Genomic DNA, 21,491 nt, shown 5'->3' with positions numbered 1-21,491 from the left:
TGTTTAAAGTGGTGTGATAGTGCTTTAAATGCAGAGTGCAAATGGGGCCTGGTGGCCTCATCCCTTCCTCCCTTTTACCTACCTCACAGAGTTATTGTGAAAGAAAAATAGGGCTGGTGGTAGAGAACAATGCTCCTTATGGGAAAGGAAAGATATCAAGGCCAGAGAGCATCTTGGCTGTGAATCCTGGAAGACCTGCTCCCTGCCTTGCTGTCCTTTCCTAGCAGGCCTGGGAGGGTGGGGCCCTGACTGACTCCAGCTATAAAAGCTGGTGCTGTGGAACAGAGTCTGGCTTGTTTTCAGCCAGAACTCACCAGAGCTCAGTTCTGGCAACTCTCAGGTGGGCACCATTGTTGTGGTAAGAGAACAAGGAAGGCGTTTGTGGTGAGTTCTGGCGCCTCTTTTTCTAGAAAAATAGCACTGGGTTGAGGTATAGTTTTGAGGTTTTTGTTGATGTTGTTGATGTTCATTGTTTGTACCTTTATTTTTAGATCTTCCAGTTCATGTGGAAATTGTTTCATTTGGCTGTGTATGTTTTGTTCATTGTTTGTGACTACTATTGTTATGTTTGTAATTATGTTTTACATGTTGTAAGCTGCCTGAAAGGCATGGGCATGGTCAGGATTTATGTTAGGCAGGCAGGCTTTTGTTAGGAGAGGCCGAACCTCAGTGAAGTATTATTGTTTTTATTGATGGGGGGAGCTGCCCCCCCGCTACATCCATGGCAGCATACAAATAAAATTATGGATATATATATATATATATATATATATATATATAGTTATGGTGCTGACTGGCAGTAACTGAGGGGGTGGGGAGCCACTTTCAGAAGCCTCAAAAGTTCCTCAGCCCATAATAGTCACCTGCACCTCCAACTTTGATCAATACACAGCAGTGGTACAGTTAAGATTGTACATGTTGCCATGCCTTTCATTTATTAGGGGAGTTCACCGTTCAGTTCTACAAAATCTCTACAGTATTTTAATTCTGTCTTCTACATTCTTTTAAAGAAATAAGACAATTGATAATGCTATTTTTTGGGGGGAGGGAGGGGGGATTTCACCAACATACCAGAACACTACGCCTATGTGTCATTAAAAAAAAAGAAGAACTCTATATTGATTGTGTATCTAGAGCAGGCATGGGAAACCTGTGGCTCTCCAGATGTATACTTGCTGTTATCCCTGACCATAAGAAATGCTGGTTGGGGCTGATGGAAGTTGAAACACAACAACTTATGGAGGACCACAGGTTCCTTATCCCTGCTTTAGAATATAATGCTAATTCTTATGTATACACTTGCCTATTATTTTATTTAGCTGTATTACCATTTCCTTATGTTGAACCCCAGCATGTGATATAAGAACACTGGGCAGAATATTAAATGTGTGTTCCCAAGAGTACGTGGAAGATGTTTGGGGGAATGGAGATGGAGACTACAAAGTACTGTACATAGTTTTGATGGAATGGCAGCTAGGCAGAGAGTAAAAACCTACTCAGAAGAAGGAAGGAAAATTGTAAGGAGGTTTTTATTACGGTAATGACTTCAACAATAGGACACTCAGTTTAAGGATGCAATACTATGAATACTTAATTAGGAGTAAGTCTCGTTGGTTTATGGGACTTAACGCTGAATAAACCTACATCATGCTGCAAAAACGATAGAATGGAAATTCTGAAATATTGTCATAATGAATCTAGCCAGTATCCACACAGAGTGCATCATATACAGTGGTACCTCAGGTTACATACGCTTCAGGTTATAGACTCCGCTAACTCTGAAATATTACCTCGGATTAAGAACTTTGCTTCAGGATGAGAACAGAAATCATGCTCCGGCGGCGCGGCGGCAGTGGGAGGCCCCATTAGCTAAAGTGGTGCTTCAGGTTAAGAACGGACCTCTGGAATGAATTAAGTTTCAGGTTAAGAACGGACCTCTGGAATGAATTAAGTACTTAACCCGAGGTACCACTGTATTTGTAATTTACCACAGCAGGACATGGGTGCTACCAGGTCAAATTCACAAAATCCATTTATCTGACATTTCAGGGGATTTGGGGATGATGAATTGGTCTTGTGATCCATGTTGAGATTACATTTACCATGTCCTTAGGAACACTAGAAAAATTAGGCCAAAGCAGCAAATGCTACATTATTCTCTAACCATGACTCAGAACATTCAGAAGGCTAGTTCGTGAAACCAAAATCTTGCCCCACCCTCCCATCAGTTTAGGGACTTCATAATATAAAAAGATGATCTTAACCATGTGGCCTCAATCTTAGCCGGAGGAGGAGCCTGGCCACATGGGGGTTATGTACTGTGCATTTAATTGTTCAGTTGTTCAGCTGTGGACAAGGTCACCACAGGTGTAACAAGATGAAATAGAGTATAATGTGAAATTATTGCCTTAGGGACAAACCATTTGCAATTGAGTCCTAAGTCAAGAAGGCAACTCTTTGGTGTTTTATGTGTGGAAATTCCAAGTCTCCAGTTGGGAAAGGAGCTCAGGTAGCAGTGCTGAAAAAGACCTTGATCTGAGACCATGGAGAGCTCAGAGTGGACAGTACTTAGTTTAATAGGCCATTTTTTCTGCCTCAGAATAGGAATCTTACGTTCCTCTTTGATATTCATATCTCTCTGGTAGTATCCATACTGAAGGTGTCAGTTTGTGTTCTGATGGCTCAATAATTAAAAGAACAAGTTTTGAGATTGAAGATCTTACTTTGTTTCTCAGCCATTAACTCACAGGCTAACCTTTGACAGGCCATGATATTTCTGTGTTAGTCCCCATCAGTAAATTTGGAACTGTTTGTTTACTTAATAAATGTATAAACTGCTTTTCAGGTAAAAAACTCTTCACAATGCAGTGTACAGGTATAAAAATCACCACCACCAAATACTGCTTACATGTTAAAAACTTTTAAAACATCCAAAATTCAAAATACTTAAAATCTGTAAAAGCCTGCACAAAAACTGAAAGAGACCAGCATAGAATTCAACACGCATCATAAAGCAGCCATATCATTTTTGCAGCCTAGTTGTGTGTTAGGAATATAGAGAAAATTATAATAATTGAATCTAATACAAAGGCAAATTGAGTAGCTGTGAGTCATAAACAATCCTAAAATTGTTTGGGTCCCAGGTTTCATTACATGCATATGCTTATGGCACCAGGTTTCAGTACTGTACTTTCAATTCTTTCTGAGCTATCTTACAGGAGCCTTGTTAAGATAATACATACAAGTCTTTGGAGTGATAAATGAAAGTACTTTACAAATACTTGGTAGGAGCATTGAAAAAAAGAATACTACAAGTGCTCTTTCAATACCACTGGGGATATTTGGTCATTCTGTGCAGAGTTTATATGCACTTGGTGAAGTGGCTGTGTTCAGACTTTGGTTAAAACGTTGTATACCTTACTTTTGGGGTAGGGATGATAAAACTTGTGGCGTATATATTTTATGTAAACTGCTTAGAGATTTTTCATGACCTCTCTCTCTCTCTTTCTGAGTGGTTCAGAGGTAGGGAAAGCATATGAGTGCTGTATGAATGGTATCCTTTACTACTGCAAAGGGTTTATCGCTCATGTATAATTATTTGTAACCATTATAATTACTGTAGGATATTGAGAACATGTACCGGTAAGTGAAATTAGGGAGCTCACAAAGCAAACCTGTAGCAAGACTACCCCCCGTAATCGACAATAGTCAAAGGAGGGAAACAAATATATCAATCCAAAGGAATGTGTGTAATTATTTTTAAAAGCATATAATTAGTATAAAGAGTCAGTACCCATGCGTGTCTCACTAATATATATAAAATTGTTATATAGAAGATTGAGCACAAGAAATAAAAAAATAAAGGGCTTCTAATGTACTTGAAAGATTTTCTTGTTTTGATTAATGGTGCGTACAAAGCCCCAGCAGTGAGGCAACAATGCCATACAAACACTATATCATCAATTAGAGATGAAATTTCAGAAATAATTAGGTGATAGATTTATGGTGTTGCCCGTGATGGAATTGCTGCGGAACTGAGGCCTTCTAGATGTGTTGGGATCCCTGACACAAGTCCCAAACCTTCCTTGATGTCTTAGTCTGCATCTCACACACAGAAGCCTTGTGTACACGGCGTGATAATATCATTATACCATGTTGATGCAGGAGGCTGCTGGGCATAAACATTACAACCTACAATGACAAAGCCTCTGGGGAACCCCTGGATTCTTGTACATCATCCCAGAAACCAGGAGGGAATTGAGCTTGCATTTTTGACACTTTTATTTTTGGATTAATGCATACTGCATACTATTGAAATATAATACAAGTGGGGCCTGCAGCCCACCCCATTTAGGGTACACCTTTATATTGGTGCAGGAAGAGGATTTTTTTGATGATTTTCAAAAAAAAATTATTGAGCTAGATCTTCAAGATAGCCTGCAAAAGAGAACCATAAAACAGATCAAAACAGTTCAGGTTTTTTACTTGCACTCCAGTATGACCCCTACAGGCTGTTAATGGGTTTGAGCAAACCAATCCCCTCCTCTCCCTAACCCCTTCTTAGGTAGTTTTGATTTCTTTTAAAAACGGGTTTCTTCCTTGTAATTTACAAACTTCTATACTTCTGTTTGCCTAGAGACTCCCACCCGAAGCACGTAGAAACCACTACCTACTTTTTGAGAAGCCCCATCTTTCTTTCAAACAAATTTGCTTATTGGGAATTTCCTAAAGACTCCTTATGTCAGCTGAATCTTCATCCACAACCACAAAGTTACTTTCATTTGCCCCAAGTTTAGCTTGTGCCAGTTCTTAATAGTTTTGAGAACCTTGCTGAGAGGTATGAAGGTGTACAAGGGGAATATCTGTATGTTATTTTCATTATTTAACTGTTGTAGTAAGTCATGATACAGTTAATTTCTGATAAGAAGATCCATGCAGAGAAAATTGTTAGTCTAAGTGTGATTGAGTTAATAATTCCATTACTATCGCAGTCACTGATTGAGTTTCGTGAATTTCTCTCCTCCCCCTTTTTAGTGCAAACAGTGGATGTTGTGCCTTAAATTACCTAAAACTATTGACCCTTATTTTCTCAACCCTCAACTTCCTTTTGATTATTGTGGCTACATAAATAAAGTACTTTGAGGTAGCTCAAACCCATATCTTCCACTCTTTTGTTAGAAATTATATGTCTGTCCAAAGCCATATAGTCATTTCTGATTAACAAGGGCTTGGTAATGTAAAATGCCCATTGATTTCAAATACACACCTATTTTCCTTTGAATGGCGTTTGGGATATGGTAGAGATGCAAATTGAGGTAAAGTTCAAGTGCTGACTCTATAAACAACCCCAATAAGAGGAACAACTGTGTCCAGGGAAACAGAACAGAATGTATTATTTGAATGAATGACAAAATCATCACCAATTTGTAAATGTAGTTCCCTCCCTGGCATGTCAAAGGCAGGAGTGGGAGAAGGGATTAAGAACAGATATAAAACAGAAGGGTTAGGAAGAGCTGGTCAGTTCGGAATAAACTATTAGTAATTTTCTGTAATTGAATCAAAACAGATCCCAGAACTAGATAATGAGAGCATGACCTACAAATGAGGACTTTTTGGAAGGCAAAAGGGCTTGTAGCATAAGGCTTTGTAAAGCCATGTGATGTCAAACTCTTCACTTACTTTGTAAATAATGATGCTGGGTCTGGTTTCCAGTGTGACCACTTTCTGTTGCGTGGTTTGTTGAGCAAGATACTGTAAATCAAATGCTGTAGCTGTAATTGTTGTGTGTGTTTTTTTAAAGGAAAAAGATTGTACAGTATAGACAGTATATAAGAAAATAGTGCGCGCACACAGATTTCAAACATTACATGATGCGTGACAGTTGGGCATTTTCTCTCTCTGAAATATAGATTTGTATTTTCATCCTCGGATTGTAAATTAGATGTTAATGATGCCAATGGGGAAACATCCATAGCTCAATACTAGAGTACATGCAACTGGGGTGCCAACTTGAATAAAATTTTGTGGGGAGGCAGGTAAGCCCTGCCCCGCATAATCAATCACAGGATGCAGTGCACACACACCATTTTAATGTTTTATTGGGGGTGGGCAAAGGAACCTCGGCTCCTAGGAGTTGGTTCCTATGCATGCATACACGTGTAAAAGGTCCAAACTACATGGCAGCTCCAGGTAGGGCTGGGAAAGTTTCCAGTCTCAAATCCTGGCGAGCTTCTGCCGGTTGGACCAAAGTTCTGACTTGGGCCACATTCACAGCCATACATTTAAAGCAGTATGATACCATTTTAAAAGGTCATGACTTGACCCAAATAATTCTGGGAGTTGTAGTTTAAGGGTGTTGAAGGAGACCCCAGTCCCCTCCCTGAACTACAATTGCATGTTCCTTGTGAAGAGATATTGATTGTTAAACCACTCTGGGAATTATAGCTCTGGAAAAGGAATTAGGGTCTCCTAACAATTCTCATCACCCATAATGAACTACATCTCTCAGAATTCTTTGGAGGAAGCCATGACTGTTTATAAAGTGGTATCATAGTGCTTTGAATTTATTGTGTGAATATGGCCTTGGTATAAGACCAAGGTACCAAGGCCTTTTTATACCAAGGTATAAGGCCTTGGTATAAGACCTTGATATAAGACCTCTGTGTTCTCTATTTCAAAGTACTGCACACATTCAGAATCTAAATGGAATGGTTCTGTGCAGATGATACTGCTAGTCTGTAAAGATTTGAATTAAGTTTTGCTGCCTCATGACCATTTAAATATTGATATAAAACTTTTAGGCTTGGTTCTTTTAAAGAAAAATTGTGTAGTATATGATGCTGTTTGCCCATTCTTCATGTTGTTTGCCACAGATGGAGATAAAGAGGACAACCATCTAATTTTGCTGGGATCCTGTTGTCCAGCACTCTGAAGCCAGATATGGGCTTAGATTTATTTATAGGTTTTATAGAAGCTGCCCAATAACATTAATCTTGGTGGCTTGCAAACATAAAATAGTAGATGCAGTATTAAATTAGAATATCATAAAACAACAATCACAGCATAAAAGCAGAAGTAGACAGTTGAAACCAGACCTAGCAATGCTTCAAGTAGAACCAAGAAATCAATGGGCCAAAAGTTATGTTTTATGGCTGTTCAATTTCAATAGGTTTACTCTAAGTCTGTCCAACTATGAATGAACCAGGTTTCACCATTTAAAATGAACATTTTAAAAATAATTATAGTGAACACTCCCAGGAGCACTTTTTGTTCTGACGTCATATACATGGATTTATATCGGAGCCAGGGTGGAGCCACAAGCTGCCATATTCAATGCAAATTTGGGATCAGTGTCTTCCAACCAAGGCTCCTTGCTGTACATTGGTAGTCTAATGAATTTACACATCAGTAGTGTGTAGGGACGCAGGTGGTGCTGTGGGTTAAACCACAGAGCCTAGGGCTTGCCGATCAGAAGGCCGGCAGTTCGAATCCCCGCGACAGGGTGAGCTCCCGTTGCTCGGTCCCTGCTCCTGCCAACCTAGCAGTTCGAAAGCACGTCAGAGTACAAGTAGATAAATAGGTACCACTCTGGCGGGAAGGTAAACGGTGTTTCCGTGTGCTGCTCTGGTTTGCCAGAAGCGGCTTAGTCATGCTGGCCACATGACCCGGAAGCTGTACGCCGGCTCCCTCGGCCAATAAAACGAGATGAGCACCGCAACCCCAGAGTCGGTCACGACTGGACCTAATGGTCAGGGGTCCCTTTACCTTTAGTGTGTAGGTATAATCAGGGCTGGAAGCAGGTGCTGAAGGCCCTTCGGTGTTAGTTTGTTTGTGTACCTGTCCTGTTGGGTACTGGCACTCACAGTGACATGTAGTTACGAAATAACTTGATTTCATGGATAACAGGGAAATTTGCAGCCACCTCCAGGGGGTGGCATACAATAATTTGGTTAAATGTGCAGCAGCCCAGGCTGCTGTGTATCCATCTAACAGCAGACTTGCCTTTTTTCAAGGGCCTTTCATACAGAGTCACTTTATCTAGCAACAATTTCCTTCTAAGAATCTTCTCCACCTCGTGAGTCCCCACTGGTGCTTCATCAGCCCTCTCAGACACACTCCTAGGCTGTTGTTCCTTTTCTGTTTCTGTCTGCCTCTTGCCGTCCCTTTTCCAGCAAGTCAACCCTTCTTAGGTCAGAGCTACAGGTGTTCCCAATGCTCCACAGTCCCATTACATTACATTACCCACCCTTTTGGGAGGTGGGGAGTCTAATTCTTACATCCAGCTAATCCAAATGATAGTCCTCAACTCATCAGGGTGCTCTGTGCTCTTGCTGCAATTGTTTAGTTCTATTTGTCTCGTGGGCCCTAAAGAATCCTGAACCAGTTGCTTATTCTCCTGCATTGATGGTTCCACTTCAGATGTAGCCGTATCCTCCTTTCTATGGAACTCACTCCCTTGATTCATTGACTTTGCAAGGTATGGTGTCGTCTTCTGAATCTGTGCCATCTACAAAGTTTGTGCATGAGTATAAGACACTGATGTCTTAACTTCTTTGCATCCTGAGAACTGGTTTTGTCAGTGAGATAAATTTATTTATGAAGCCATTTGTGGCAAGCTGTTAACCTGTTGTTCTGCAGGATCAGGGCCCTGGTATGGTTTGAGTCCATTTTAGTATAGGACAAAGCTATGCCCACCTAGAACTGGCAATGGTTGACACTCTGCTAAACTTTTGTGTATGAACCTCTGTATTTTTGCTGCAACGTAACAGCTAGATGTTTCCACTTTCTCTGGTTCTTGCCTCAGACACTCCCTCCCTTTCTATGCACGATTATAGTGCTCCTTTTGCCTCTGTGTGACTTTATGCTGATGGAGCTTCACTGCTGGGCTTACAGTGCTAAAAATATCAACTAATTCAGTAAATATGCGTAGGGTTTGTATATTTTACCGGTACATCTGCTCCATTCAACAATTCTATGGGGAAAGTAGTCTCATTTCCAAACATTACTATATATGGTATGTGGCACGTGGATGACTGCACAATAGATCTGTAGGCCATCATGACATAGGGGAGCATTCTGTCCCAGTTCTGCACAAAAGATAACAACATAGCTGTCAGTGAGAGATTCAAGTGTTCTGGTAGCCCATCTGAATGGTAGGGCATGGTGCAGGTTTTCCTTATCTCAAGTACGTTGCAGTTCTTGTAGAATACACATGATTCAAAATTTCACCCTTGATAAGTGAGACAGGAGTAAGGAGAACATGAACCGCGTTCACCTAGATTCAGGTAGGTAGCCGTGTTGGTCTAACGCAGTCAAAATAGATTTTAAAAAAATATTGTAGCACCTTAGAGACCAACTAAGTTTGTTCTGGTTATAAGCTTTCGTGTTCATGCACACTTCTTCAGATACACTGAAACAGAAGTCACTAGACCCTTATATATAGTGGGATGGGAGGGTGGGGGTTTTATCAGATTTTGGCGTCTGTGACTGCGCAGACATGGTTTTCGGCGTCTGTGCATGTGCAGATGCGATTTCTGGTGCCACGGAAGCGAGTCCCTGCTCCGCGCTGCACCTGTTTAGCACAGCGCGTGGGGGCTCGCCGAGTGGATGGCTCGGTTCAGGGGCAGCTCGTGGGCCGTTTAAACGACCCTCATGGGCTACAGGTTGCCGACCCCTGCTCCAGAGGATTACCATAGTGGCAAACCAGCAGTTCTACAAATACTTTAGAGACTATTCGAGCTTCTTAGTCAGGCAGAAAGTGTGTCTCTGCCCACTTAGACAATGATCTGCTATCCCAGAATATTTATTGAGACTTGCTCTAGAGGACTACTTGCTTGTTTGATCACTGTGGGAGCTATGGCTATAACAGAAGTACAGTGGTACCTCAGGTTACAGACTCCACTAACCCAGAAATAGTACCTCGGGTTAAGAACTTTGCTTCAGGATGAGAACACAAATCATGTGGCGGCAGTGGGAGGCCCCATTAGCTAAAGTGGTACCTCAGGTTAAGAACAGTTTCAGGTTAGGAACAGACCTCCAGAACGAATTAAGTTCTTAACCCAAGGTAAGACTGTAGTTTTGTGATTACAAGGATTGCATGTATTTTATGATTTCACCCCATCCTTAACAGTTGTGGACCATCCAGGCTAGTAGAGTTTGTTTGTGGGAGTCCTGTCTTCCCATCCAGAGCAGCCATATCCTGGAAGAGGAAAACACCTACCTCAGCTCCCAGCCTCTGTTCGCCTTGTCTCAACTCCCACCATGTCATCCTTCTGTTCTTCTCCTTTGTCTGTCTCAGCTTGCCACTGCACACCTGAGCCCAGCAGTGCTTAAGGAGTCAGTCATGACACTAGATACAAGACTTGGACTTCTTTGAAGGTGGTGGTTCTAGCAAGATTCCTGCTTCATTTTCAGCAGTGGTTCCTTCTCGTGTCAGAGTTACGATTAAATTATCAACATGTTATCTCTCAGCCTCAGAGTTCTTGTTGGGATTATCAATGCCTGACAGAGCATCAGAATTTGTGTGTTGTTTTCCTCGGTGATGTGCAATCTGGTACTGGAACTGGAACAGAGCCAGGTGCTCAAGCCAGCACAGCAACTGTCCCTGTGGCCCGTAGAAGTTATGAAGCCATCAAAGTGAATTGCGAACTGCCCTTAGCAGGCATTATTTTACCAAGAGGAAACAAAAATGCTTAGTAAATATCACTACAACTAGTGGGTCTTTCTTTGTAGTGAGGTAGTTCCTTTCCACTTTGATGGGCACCTTCCTAGCATATGCAACCACTCCCTTCATATCAGCATCGTACTGTGCTAGTTGGACCACAGCAATACCTGACACTGGCGTCTGTATCCAGGATAAATGTTAGCTGGAGGTCTGGGTAAGGCAGAATTGGTGCAGACATGAGCCTTTGCTTTAACTCTAGGAACACTTCTTGGCTGGCTGTGGTCCCCTAGAACTTTTGCCCCTTGTCTGACAATTTGTGTAATGGCTGGGCAACAGTGCCAAAGTTAGCAATAAATCTTCTATAGTATGCAAGTAGATCAGCAAAACTCTGTTTCTCAGCAACTGAGTGTGATGTTGGCTGAGACTGGGTTGCTTCTAGTTGCTTTGTCAGAGTCTGTTCCTATTGCATCTTGGTCTAGGTGCTTCATCACAGAACAAATTATATTTTGCTGGTTTCACCTTTAAGTTAGCTTGACAAAGATTCTCTAGTATTGCTCTCATTTTCTGCAGATGTTCTTCAAAATATATTCCAATGACAATTATGTCATCAAGGTAAGCCAGACGATATGTGCCCTGTAGGTCTGCCAAGACAACTTCCATTAATCTTTGAAACATAACTGGAGCACTGCAGAGTCCAAAGGGCAAAGCATTAAATTGTGCTTCATGGTGAATGCTGTCTTGGGTCGGTCATTAGGATGTACCTCTGTTTGCCAGTCACCATTGGCCAAATCCAGGGTAGAGAAGAAACAGGCACTTCCAAGCAGGTCTAGAGTGTGATCCAATCCAATAGAACACATCACAGTGGGTCAGAGTGCCACCCACAAATGCATGGAATATAAGAATAACTTTGCTGGAGTTAGATCAAAATTCTGTCTGGTTCAGCACTTCACTGATTAGGTTGATAATGGTTTATTTGTGTGTTTTTAATTTATTAAATTGGTCAGTTGCTTTATCTTGCCCAGGGCAACCCAAAGCGACTTACAACCAAATAAACGCCACATCTATACATTAAAACCAGGAGGAAAGAAATGCATTAAAAACATCCCATTCCAGACCTTCCACAGGGCAATCATTGGGAGAGGATAGGCCTCTTTCACAGTAATATTGCTTAGCTGTTGAAAATCCATACATATATTTGAATTCTCCCATCTTTGTTCCTTACCAAGACTTCTCCTGCAGCTCGGGGACTTAATGGATGTTTCTTGGTTCCATCATCTGCTGCAGTTGCTGACTGAAATCTGCCTGATAATATACTCGTATCCTCTACTACCCCAGTCTCACAGGCCTTGTATCTCCTGCCTTGATCAGGCATTTGTCAACCCAGTACATCCCAGGTCATCATCCCTTTTGGAAAAACTATCACTGTAATCTTTCAACAGCTCCTCTCACTGCTTGCTATTGTTTTTATGACACACACTCTTATTTCAGCCTCAGCCCCTGCACAAAGTGTACTATGTGCTACCTGTTCTTTGTCTTCCTATGAGGGTTATCTTGGTGTTCCTGCCTTGGCGTGATAGCAGTGTCTGGCTGTACTGCCAATACCTCAAAGGCCTAATATTCATAAACCACCACGTCCATATGAAATGATCACAGCTTCATGTCTTGATACACATTTGAGGCTCTTGTCACATTGGCCACTTGCACTGGGACTCAGACTAACTGATTCTTGGCTGTGGTTCACACAATCAGAATCTCATGTTGGCCTAGCAATATGGGGTCTGGCATGTTTTCCCTTTTCTGAGGTTTTCTTTCATCCTAAGTATAACTATTCACTTCATGGGGACAGTGTCACTGTCTTCTCCACAGAAACTTTATCATCTCTGCTTTACCCTCTTTGTAGTGACAGACATTCTATACTTTATAATGTAGAGGCCTTGTCTAAGGCATCATATTTTAAAGGAATCTGTCTCCACTAGGACTTCCCAGATGTGTCTTCTGTGACTGAACTTCCACAAGGTAGACGTGTGCCCATGATGAGGGTACCTCTGATATTTCTATGATTCTGAGCTTGGTCTGGTTTAGAACTTGAATCGCCCCTGGAAAGGCTTCTGTTTCTGCCACCATCCTTTCGTTGTCCTTTTCCAGAATTGTGAATGTACAAGGATAGCTTGTGCTACAGAAGCGATCAAAATATTACATGGAAGTCCGTCCATTTTTGTAACAACGTAGTATTTTGGCCTGCTCTCACTGGCCTGTAAGATACATTGTGGGGTTACTGATTTCTAGGTGGGAGTTTGGCCCATAATTCCCACCCTGGAAAGTTTCCTGGCATCTTTCAATTATGTTGCAGTGGGCGCTCATGTTTAAAATGACTTGTTCTGCCACAGTTCCAACATGGCTGCCGCTGTAATTCTTTCCTGCTTGTAGTGGCACATGCTTTATCCTAGTGGCCTTGTCTCACTCGTTCTTTTTGAGACTCTGTGGTTCCCTTGCTGCTTTCAGTTCACTGATGTCGCACAGCATTGCTGTCATGCCTTCAAAGAGTTCTTTGAGATTTGAGCCCTATGTCTTCCATGTACCTGAACATCGTGTTTTGGTCTCACACATTTGTCTTGTTGGAGCTTGTTGTCAGCTGCTTCTGTGTCTTGTTCTAACTTTGTATCTTCTTGTAACCCCTTTAGTTTCTTCTTAAGTAGAACTATTCTGAGTTCCTTCTCAGAACTATGAGCCACAATTTGATCTCAGGTCAGCAGGTTCCTCATGCTGCCATCTTAGCCAGGGTATATCCAAAACCTTGGACAGATTTCTTTTCCTCCACTTTCCTCTTACCAAGAGCTATTCAGTTCCACTCAGGTTCTGTTGTTCTGTCCAGTGATTGATATAAAGCATTCCTGACAGAAGTGTAGGTTCCCAGACCCCTTATGTTAGTCCTTCAAATATCTCCTGGGCTTTGCCTTGTAGTAGAAGGCCAAGGAAATCAAATTTGGTGGCATCGTTCCAGTTATTTATGTGTGCAGCTCATTCAAAGTGATTGATCCAGTTGGTCCAGCTTGGGCTATTTCCAGTATATGCCTCTGGCATCAGAATAGGTTGTTGCAACAGCTTGTCTCGATTGTCCTGTTCAGTTTCACCAGCAGAACTTTGGGGTATGTTCAGTTAGTGGTCCATTTCCACATATAATACAGTCCTTGCCCAGTTTTATGTCTGAAATTGCATCACTGTCACAACTGTAATAAATTTACAAATCATTGGCAATAGGTATGGCCAGCATTGAAGGTGATTGCTGAAGCTATTTCATTGTTAGTAATCTCTGTACTAACCCTGGTGGGTGCCAGGGATCACAGTTGATTAAGTGGGTCATGTGAACAGAGAAACCTGCATGAGAATCATAGAACTGGAAGGGACCACAAGTGTCATCTCGTCCAGCTCCTTGCAACATAGGAATCTTTTTGCTCAAACCCATGACCCTGAGATTAAGATTCTCATGCTCAACCAATTGGCAGATAAAAGAACTAAGTTACAAGTGCAACAGTCCAGACTTTTACGTTTTATCAGTTCAGCAGTAGGCCTGGCGCAGCGTCAGCACAATTTGATGCCTTCCTTCATTTCAAGGGCCTTTTTCACAGTCTATCAACTATCCAAGGGCTACTTTTCTTTCCAAACGGCCAGCATAAATCTCCTTCTTTGAGTTCATTGGTGCTTCACATGTCAGGCATGATGGGACTTGTTGTCCAACAATATCTGGAGGACCACATGTTTCCCATTCCTGCTTTAGAAGTTACATCCATAATGTTTTACTGTTATCTAGTTTAACTGCTCCATTTCTGTGGTATGTTAGGTTTGCTTCATCTAAGAGGGATCAATTGATTATAGGCCTAAACAATCAAGAAGCACCTAAATAAACCTGTTTTGCTGCATGCCGTGGATTGAAAAAACAGGGATTATCAAAGCAGGTCCTACATATAATATTGGTTGATGGGCTGGATTCATGGGACACAAATCATGCAGATCTGATACAACACAAAATGTATACTTTTTCTAGGTAGGAAGCCTGGTTGGAATCTCATGATTCTTCAAAGACTAACATTTATTATGGCTAAATATGTTCTATCTCTAGAAGGCCACAGAAACCAATGGATTCTTTCTGTTTTGCAATATACTGCAGAGAAATTGTATTGTGAAATAGGAGTTCCTCTATGTCAGTTTTTAGATACGCTCTCAAAATCTCAATTTTCTCATGCCTTTCATGGTTTCAAAAAAGCGGGGAGAGGTTCAGGAAGGCCTCTTATTCAACCTCCATACGTTGATTATATGACCTTTGACTCTGTCATGGGTCATAAGCTGGGGCAGTGCCTTGAAAGGACATGTCTAAGAGTGAGCAATGCCTATTCCACATGGAGTGTTCTGTTTTAGTGCATTAGCCTAGAAGTACTAGTAGCTTCCTAATCCTCTCTTGTTTGACTCTGCTTGTTAACCCCAAGCAATCCTCTCAGGGGCTGAGAAAGCAGCTGTCTTTGGTGAAGAAAACACAGCCCAGCAAAACAAAAATCTCAAACCTTCCCTTTTGACTTTGTATCATCATACCTTTTGGGGAAGTATTGCTAATACAGTGAAATATAAGTTGTGATATGGCCATCAGAATTATTAAAAGGTAGATTTCTCTGACATTTATGGGAATAGGAGTATGCTTGCAAACTAAAGGCAGAAAGACAACTGGAAACCTTTTCCCTGAACCCCTGGGAACAGTGCCATATTTGAAGTACATCGAGTGAGCAGGAGAGAGAGATCTCACATATGCATTGTAAGTGGTCAATCAGGTGCGCAGTGCATACTAAATATAGCCGTGAACATTACAACTCACAAAACTAGGCACAAAGCAATTGAAAGCAACAATAAATCAGCTTTGTTAGATCTGCTGTGCCTGTGCTCTTATGTCACCTGTTAATGTTTGAGTACTGCCGACACAGAAGTGAAATCGTATTTTTTTTCTGCCTGACCTCTGATGTAAGCACTGTAAGCATCATTAAGAATTGTGAAACAGCTTAGACAAAAGTTTTGCCCCATCGTAAGTTTTTCTTCTCCATATGACAACATGGTTGTCATTCACAGCTCTTGAAATGGAGTGAGGTATAAATTGAATGAACGAACAACTAAGCATAAACTTTAAACCTTTTTTTGTTTTTAGATATGTTTAGTAGTTTCATATAACATACTTAATTTCTTACTTTTTTTTTACAATCAGAAGACCTGTCTATTTTGTCATTGATCAGGACTATCCATTGCTAGGAAAGCAATTGGAAAAAAAACTGCCAGGGTCATAATGCTATTATACCACTGCCTAGTCTCAACAAGAATATTGCTGATCTGGAAACAGGACAATTTAGGGGGAGGGAGGTGAGTAAGGGGGGGGACCAAGGTTTATATAATCATGTAGACATGGCGTGGGGAAAGTGAATAGAGAAGTTTCTCCCTCTCTCATAAAACTAGAATCGGGAAGCATGCAGTGAAGGCAGAAGGAAAGACTTCTTCACACAGTGCATAGTTATGGAATTTGCTAGATGTAGTAATAGCACCAACTTAGATTAAAAAAGGATGAGACAAGTTCATAGTGGATCAGGCTATCAGTGACTGCTAGTCATGATGGTATAAAGTCTTATTTCCAAGTTCAGTAGCAGAATGCCTCTGAATACAAATGGTTGAGAAATAACATAAGAAGAAAGCTGTTGTCTTCACATCCTGCTTTTGGGCTTCCCAGAGACATCTAAGTTGGCCACTTTGTGGAAGAAGGCAGTACTAATGGTCAACAATGGTCAACACAATTTCACTGTTCTACATTGTTGCTTTATGATAAATTGTAAAAAAAAAAGCAAGGCAAAAACCTGCATAGTTGATTTGACAATCTTTCGAATGTCTACGAGGGGGAGGGTTTAGAAAGAGGGCACTATTTTCTTTAAGATCTCTTAATATTGGGAATTTTATTTCCAATATATCATCATTTGAGCCTATTCTGGCATTCATATCTCCCATTAGGTAAAATGGCGATCCGGGGTACTTAATTTGTAGGGAATAAAGGAAACTATGAAATTTACGCCATGTGCTCTCGATCTGTGTTTGCACTGTATATGGTGGGATATAAGCTGAAACAAGAATGATACTCTTGGATTCCAGGTGCAAAGTGATCCCCAGCGCCAGCTGCTCAAAAACTGAGCGCCCAGTATAACCTGTGACGCCAGTTGAGTGGAAACCAGAGTTACTAGGCCCCCCCTCGGTCGTCCCCTTCCAAGTGGTTTAGAGGCCTTGATTTTGTACGCGTGGTAACCGTCAAGATCTATGTTGTCAGGTTCCTACTGGAAGACCGGACAAATGTTAGAACATTAGCAGTGGCAAAGTTTTTATCGGTGGTTGCAAGATCAAATGAGCCCTATAGTCTAAACAAAATGCTTGTTTAACCTGGAAGTAGGCTGTATGAATTGTGTATTGTTTTGTAATGATTTGTTGGGTCTCTGGACCATAATAAAGATTGATGATGATAAATTGTTTTCTCATTTTGTACTTTTCTGTTGTGAGCTGCCTTGGGATCTTCGGATGAAGGGCGGTATACAAATTTAATAAATAATAATAACTTGGAACCCAGTGAAGATGCAGTACCAACACAGGTTCTCTGAACACAAGTACATTCAGCAATGAATAGGTCATTCCAATGAATATGCTCATTCCTATGACCAGTTACTCAACATGACCTCTTCACAGAAATAATGTCTTCTACATCTGCTGCCATTACCTTGATGGTCCACAACCAAATCCTAACAGTTGTGAGCCACTGATTTGTAGTCCAGGATGGGTGAGTTAGTGATCCGCAGGCTCATGCATACCAGATGTGTGCCTGCAACAGACATTTTTTCCTAGCTGCTTCCTGTTCGGCAAATCTTTTGCCAAAACCCCAAATCCACTTTTAAATTTCCTTGAGTTTAAAAATTGCCTTGTGGTTTGCTGTTAGCTGCAGAAAAGGAAATGTCCAGAAAGCTTTTAGTGTGGGTGTACCTTACCTCACTGGAACGTGGCCAGAGGGCCTAGAACTGTGACCTAAATATTACTAATATTCCGAATTCTGAAATAGGAAGACATTTTGCAAAAAAAATATGCATAAGCCTAATCAATTATATTATTGTACTGCAGAGTGTATGTGAACAGCATTGCAGAATTTGAAAAGTATTCTTTCCTTTTGTTTCTGGGATTGGGGAAGTAACATTGAAACTCACAGAACAGTTTGGAGCAATTGGTGGGCAAAACAAGAGAGTCCAGCGCAAGGGGGGGGGGTTGAGGGCAGAAAAGAATGCAGAAGTGATACCCTGACTCCTAAAACTCCCTTTATTACTTCTGCCTTTATCTGATGCCTAAGCCTTTAATAGAAACTGCCAACACTCCATATGTTTGTGTTTTTGAAAGTGATAGCTAGGGTACTTTAAATTGCTTTTATTGATACCTGCAAGGAAAGGAAACCATATTGGTTCCCCAGCTTCCAAAATGTGGACACCGTAGTATTCACAGGACCTGCAACAGAATGTTGTCGTTTAGAAGGCTTTTGTTCAAGCCATGTCTTTTTCCAGAATTCCCCCATTCCTTTCCTTACCACCTACTGTAGTGTTCTCTTTCTTTGCCTTAAAAGTCAGTCTTGCATTATTTGGCCACTGAAGCCCTTTCTCATTTGGCAGTTTTGTTTTTTCTCCTCTGATTTCCACCTCCCCCCAAAAAAGGTATGTGTGTGCTCTTGCAAACCTTAGGATAACTGTGAGCCTGCTGAGCCTCTTGTGCATGGAAAGGGCCATTTGGGTGACATAAGCATCTACACTCAGAGAAGGAGCTCACTATTATTACATATGTAGGAATGTTAAAATCAATTCAGAGCCCCTTCCTGATTGCATTGACTTCTTTTGAGTGCTGGTTCTATCTTAGAGGCATGCTTTAGAGTTTATCCTCATTTTAACAGAGCTTTCTATTCGATAGACCCATGAAAACAAGAGCTTCAGTATCCAAAGAAGCATGGTAAAGCATTTTTATTTGTGCTGGCAAAACAACAAAAAGTGTCGGCTCCAGGAAGAGCAGTATTTACCCAAAGACAGGCAACCCAGCTATCCTTGGATTGCAGACCACAGCCAGACATTGCAGGCTGAATACAAGCTGCTGCAAGGTGTGGCCCCTTTGCATTGCAGGAGTCTTTTTTGCTCGCCATGGGGCTTGATTGAGAGTCTCATGCTCTGTCACCTGAGCTATGGGGAGCCACAAATCATTACTCAGTACCTTTTGCCTCTTCTTTTCAAAACCAGTTCTACTTCTATGCATTTTATAGTAAGTTGCATGGATTTTAGAGGCAAAACAGTCTTAAGATAAAATAAGAATGATGTTGGCACGACATAATAGTGCCTAACTAGAGACCACAAACAGCTGTTTAGTTCATACAAGTGGTTTTTTATGTTGATTTTTATTTTATTTTCCCCAATGAAAACTTTTTGCCAGCTTCATGACAAAATGAAATTATTCTAAAACGCATCAATTTTTTTAAAAAAGAGAGAGGTATACTTCTTTTTTGTGGAAGATCAATATTCTTTTAGTTCAAGTGGTCAGGTAATCAAACCTTGCAACACTGTGCTCCAGTTTCACTGCCCACCCATAAAACAGATATAAACTTTAAAGGATACATTCTTGGAGATAAAGCTAGAACATATGGATTCTAGCCATTTTCCCAAGAGGGGAAAAATATCTATTTTTCTTTGAAGTTGAGACTCATGTGATTCTAGATACGCCAAAGAGAACTCACGCTGTTTTGTGGTATTTTCTGTCTCCTTGAGGACATACTGTAGTGGTGTGTGCATTCCTGTAAGTTGCCTGTACATAATTAGTGCTGATGAAGGCAAGGCCACACACAACTCAGAGTATGATTCCATCCCTTAAGTTTTGTTGGCTGGGCATGGCAGCATTGCTCCTACACCAACTTGTGCTAATGGATCCCCTACATGAGTACAGCTAGCTCCCTCTTCCAACCTTCACCAAACATACTGAGTTAAGGAGTGAGAGTGTAAGATGTACAATGTCACATGCAGGGCTTTCCACTTCCCTTTATTCACACATTAACATTTCATGTGACCAACACGTGACTAGGGCTTTGCTCTGCAGTCAGCCATGACATACCACTAGAAGTATGTAACCCCATGAAGGGGCAGCATGGGTCTTATCAGAGGGCTTTCCTCATTCTGCCCCCCACATCTAAAGAACTAGAAGCATGAAAGTGGGTGCTTTGGTGGTGTGGGCATGTGGGCTACTGTGAACAAATGAACCTTTTTGTGCAATCAATGACTACTCAGCAGTTGGGGAAAACAGAGACACACCACAAGAAGAAAGTATTCAACAGGTGCCAAAGAGACAATAAAAGTAGTGCCTGACTGATATGCAACAGGAAGGACTTCTAAAAAGTAGGTGCTGCTGCCACAGATTCTGGCACAGCGTGGAAGAGACCTCCTGATAAGGAGGATGATGCCCTTTCTTGCAGAGAGCAGTGATCAGTTGGTTATACAAGGGGTGAGATTTAGCAAATAACTGGGTGCTGGTGTAGCAATCCTGTTATCCAACAGGCTGTAGAGTTGCCACATGTCCTACTTTGCAGAGGACAGCTCTCTCTTTGAAGGAATCCTCTGTTTGAAGGGCTGCCTGGTCTGTCCAGCTTAAAGATAATGAAACAGAAAAGGGGAGATCAGGAACCCTGAAACTGCTCATCAACAGTTGGCAGCACTTTGCCACACATTCTTCCCTGCTATGGTGAAATATACTGTTATTTCTATTTAGAGCATAGTCCTTTTAAATGTGAATTTCTGCATATTAATCGGCAGCTGCAAATTTTATGCACATCTGCTGCACCTTTTTTTTTTTTTTGTCCTCTTCTTTGGCGATGCACATTGTCAAAAAATTAGAAATGCAGGTGCCCACACTCAAAGGTTGTAGAAGTATTTCCCATTGAGGGAAGTCAGGAAAGTATTCACTGTGTAGAAAGGGAGCATAGTATAGGTGTGCAGTGATGTGATGGGTGGATGGCGGTGCATTGTCCAAGGACACGGCCCAAGTGTAATGAGTGTTAGTTTTAGCTTCTGCAACTACAGTTTCTGCAACTGCAGTTCTTATGATTACATTGGCAATGGCAACCTGGTGTACCAGGACTATAGAATAATATCAACTACTTACAGACTCCCTACAAAACAACAGCATTCTTCTGGTAATGGAAAATAAATTTCTTATGAGTAAGCGTTCTAATATAAAGGTACAGATTTATTTTTATAATGTTTTTCCTAATAAGCCAATTGTAATTGCATTGAGCCTGTCCTGGTAATTTAAGACTGTCTTGATAATTTAAAACGATATCTTCTTGTAATAGGTATTGATAATGTACAGATAAAAACAGAAGACAAATAAAATTCTGGGAAGCAGATAATTGGCTGATCTATCAGCCTTAGAAGTGTGTGTGTGTGTGTGTGTGTGTGTGTGTGTGTGTGTGACCAATAATACGTTGGCTATGTGAAAGTTAGCTTGGATTGCTAAAGGAGATAGTGGTATATATCAAGTAGAAAGGCATCCTTTCAGATGAAGAAATGAACCAAGTTGTTGGCCTGTGTTTCTTTAGAGACTTCCTTGTTTATTTTTGCGAGGTATTCTTGGAACTGATTTGCTAATAATAGAATCATAGGGTTGGGCATTGCTTCCTCTTGTCACATGATAGAACCACCCATTCAGCAATTCCCCACACGTTGGTTTAGGAAGCCACACAGAGTTCAGTGGCACAACC

The 21,491-nt window shown here is 41.2% G+C and overlaps 1 protein-coding gene across 5 annotated transcripts in view; it reads left to right on the top strand.

Moving 5' to 3' along the window:
* ZNF827 (zinc finger protein 827) overlaps positions 1 to 21,491 on the top strand; it is a 124,244-nt gene that overhangs the window by 4,688 nt on the left and 98,065 nt on the right. The window contains exon 1 of one of the 5 annotated variants that reach the window (XM_082237545.1): positions 9,049 to 9,184. The exons of 3 other annotated variants lie outside the window; for them this stretch is intronic. In XM_082237545.1, coding sequence (XP_082093671.1) covers positions 9,160 to 9,184 — 25 coding nt within the window. In that variant the 5' untranslated portion in view covers positions 9,049 to 9,159. Of the gene's footprint in view, positions 1 to 9,048; positions 9,285 to 21,491 lie in introns of those variants that run through there. One more of the 5 variants, XM_082237544.1, reaches the window with a different exon arrangement.

Source organism: Podarcis vaucheri (assembly GCF_965113315.1).
Source record: "Podarcis vaucheri genome assembly, chromosome: 9".
In the NCBI taxonomy this organism is placed as follows: Eukaryota; Metazoa; Chordata; class Lepidosauria; order Squamata; family Lacertidae; genus Podarcis; species Podarcis vaucheri.
The sequence above is the reverse complement of the archived record's forward strand: the minus strand, read 5'-3'. Positions and strand labels throughout refer to the sequence as shown.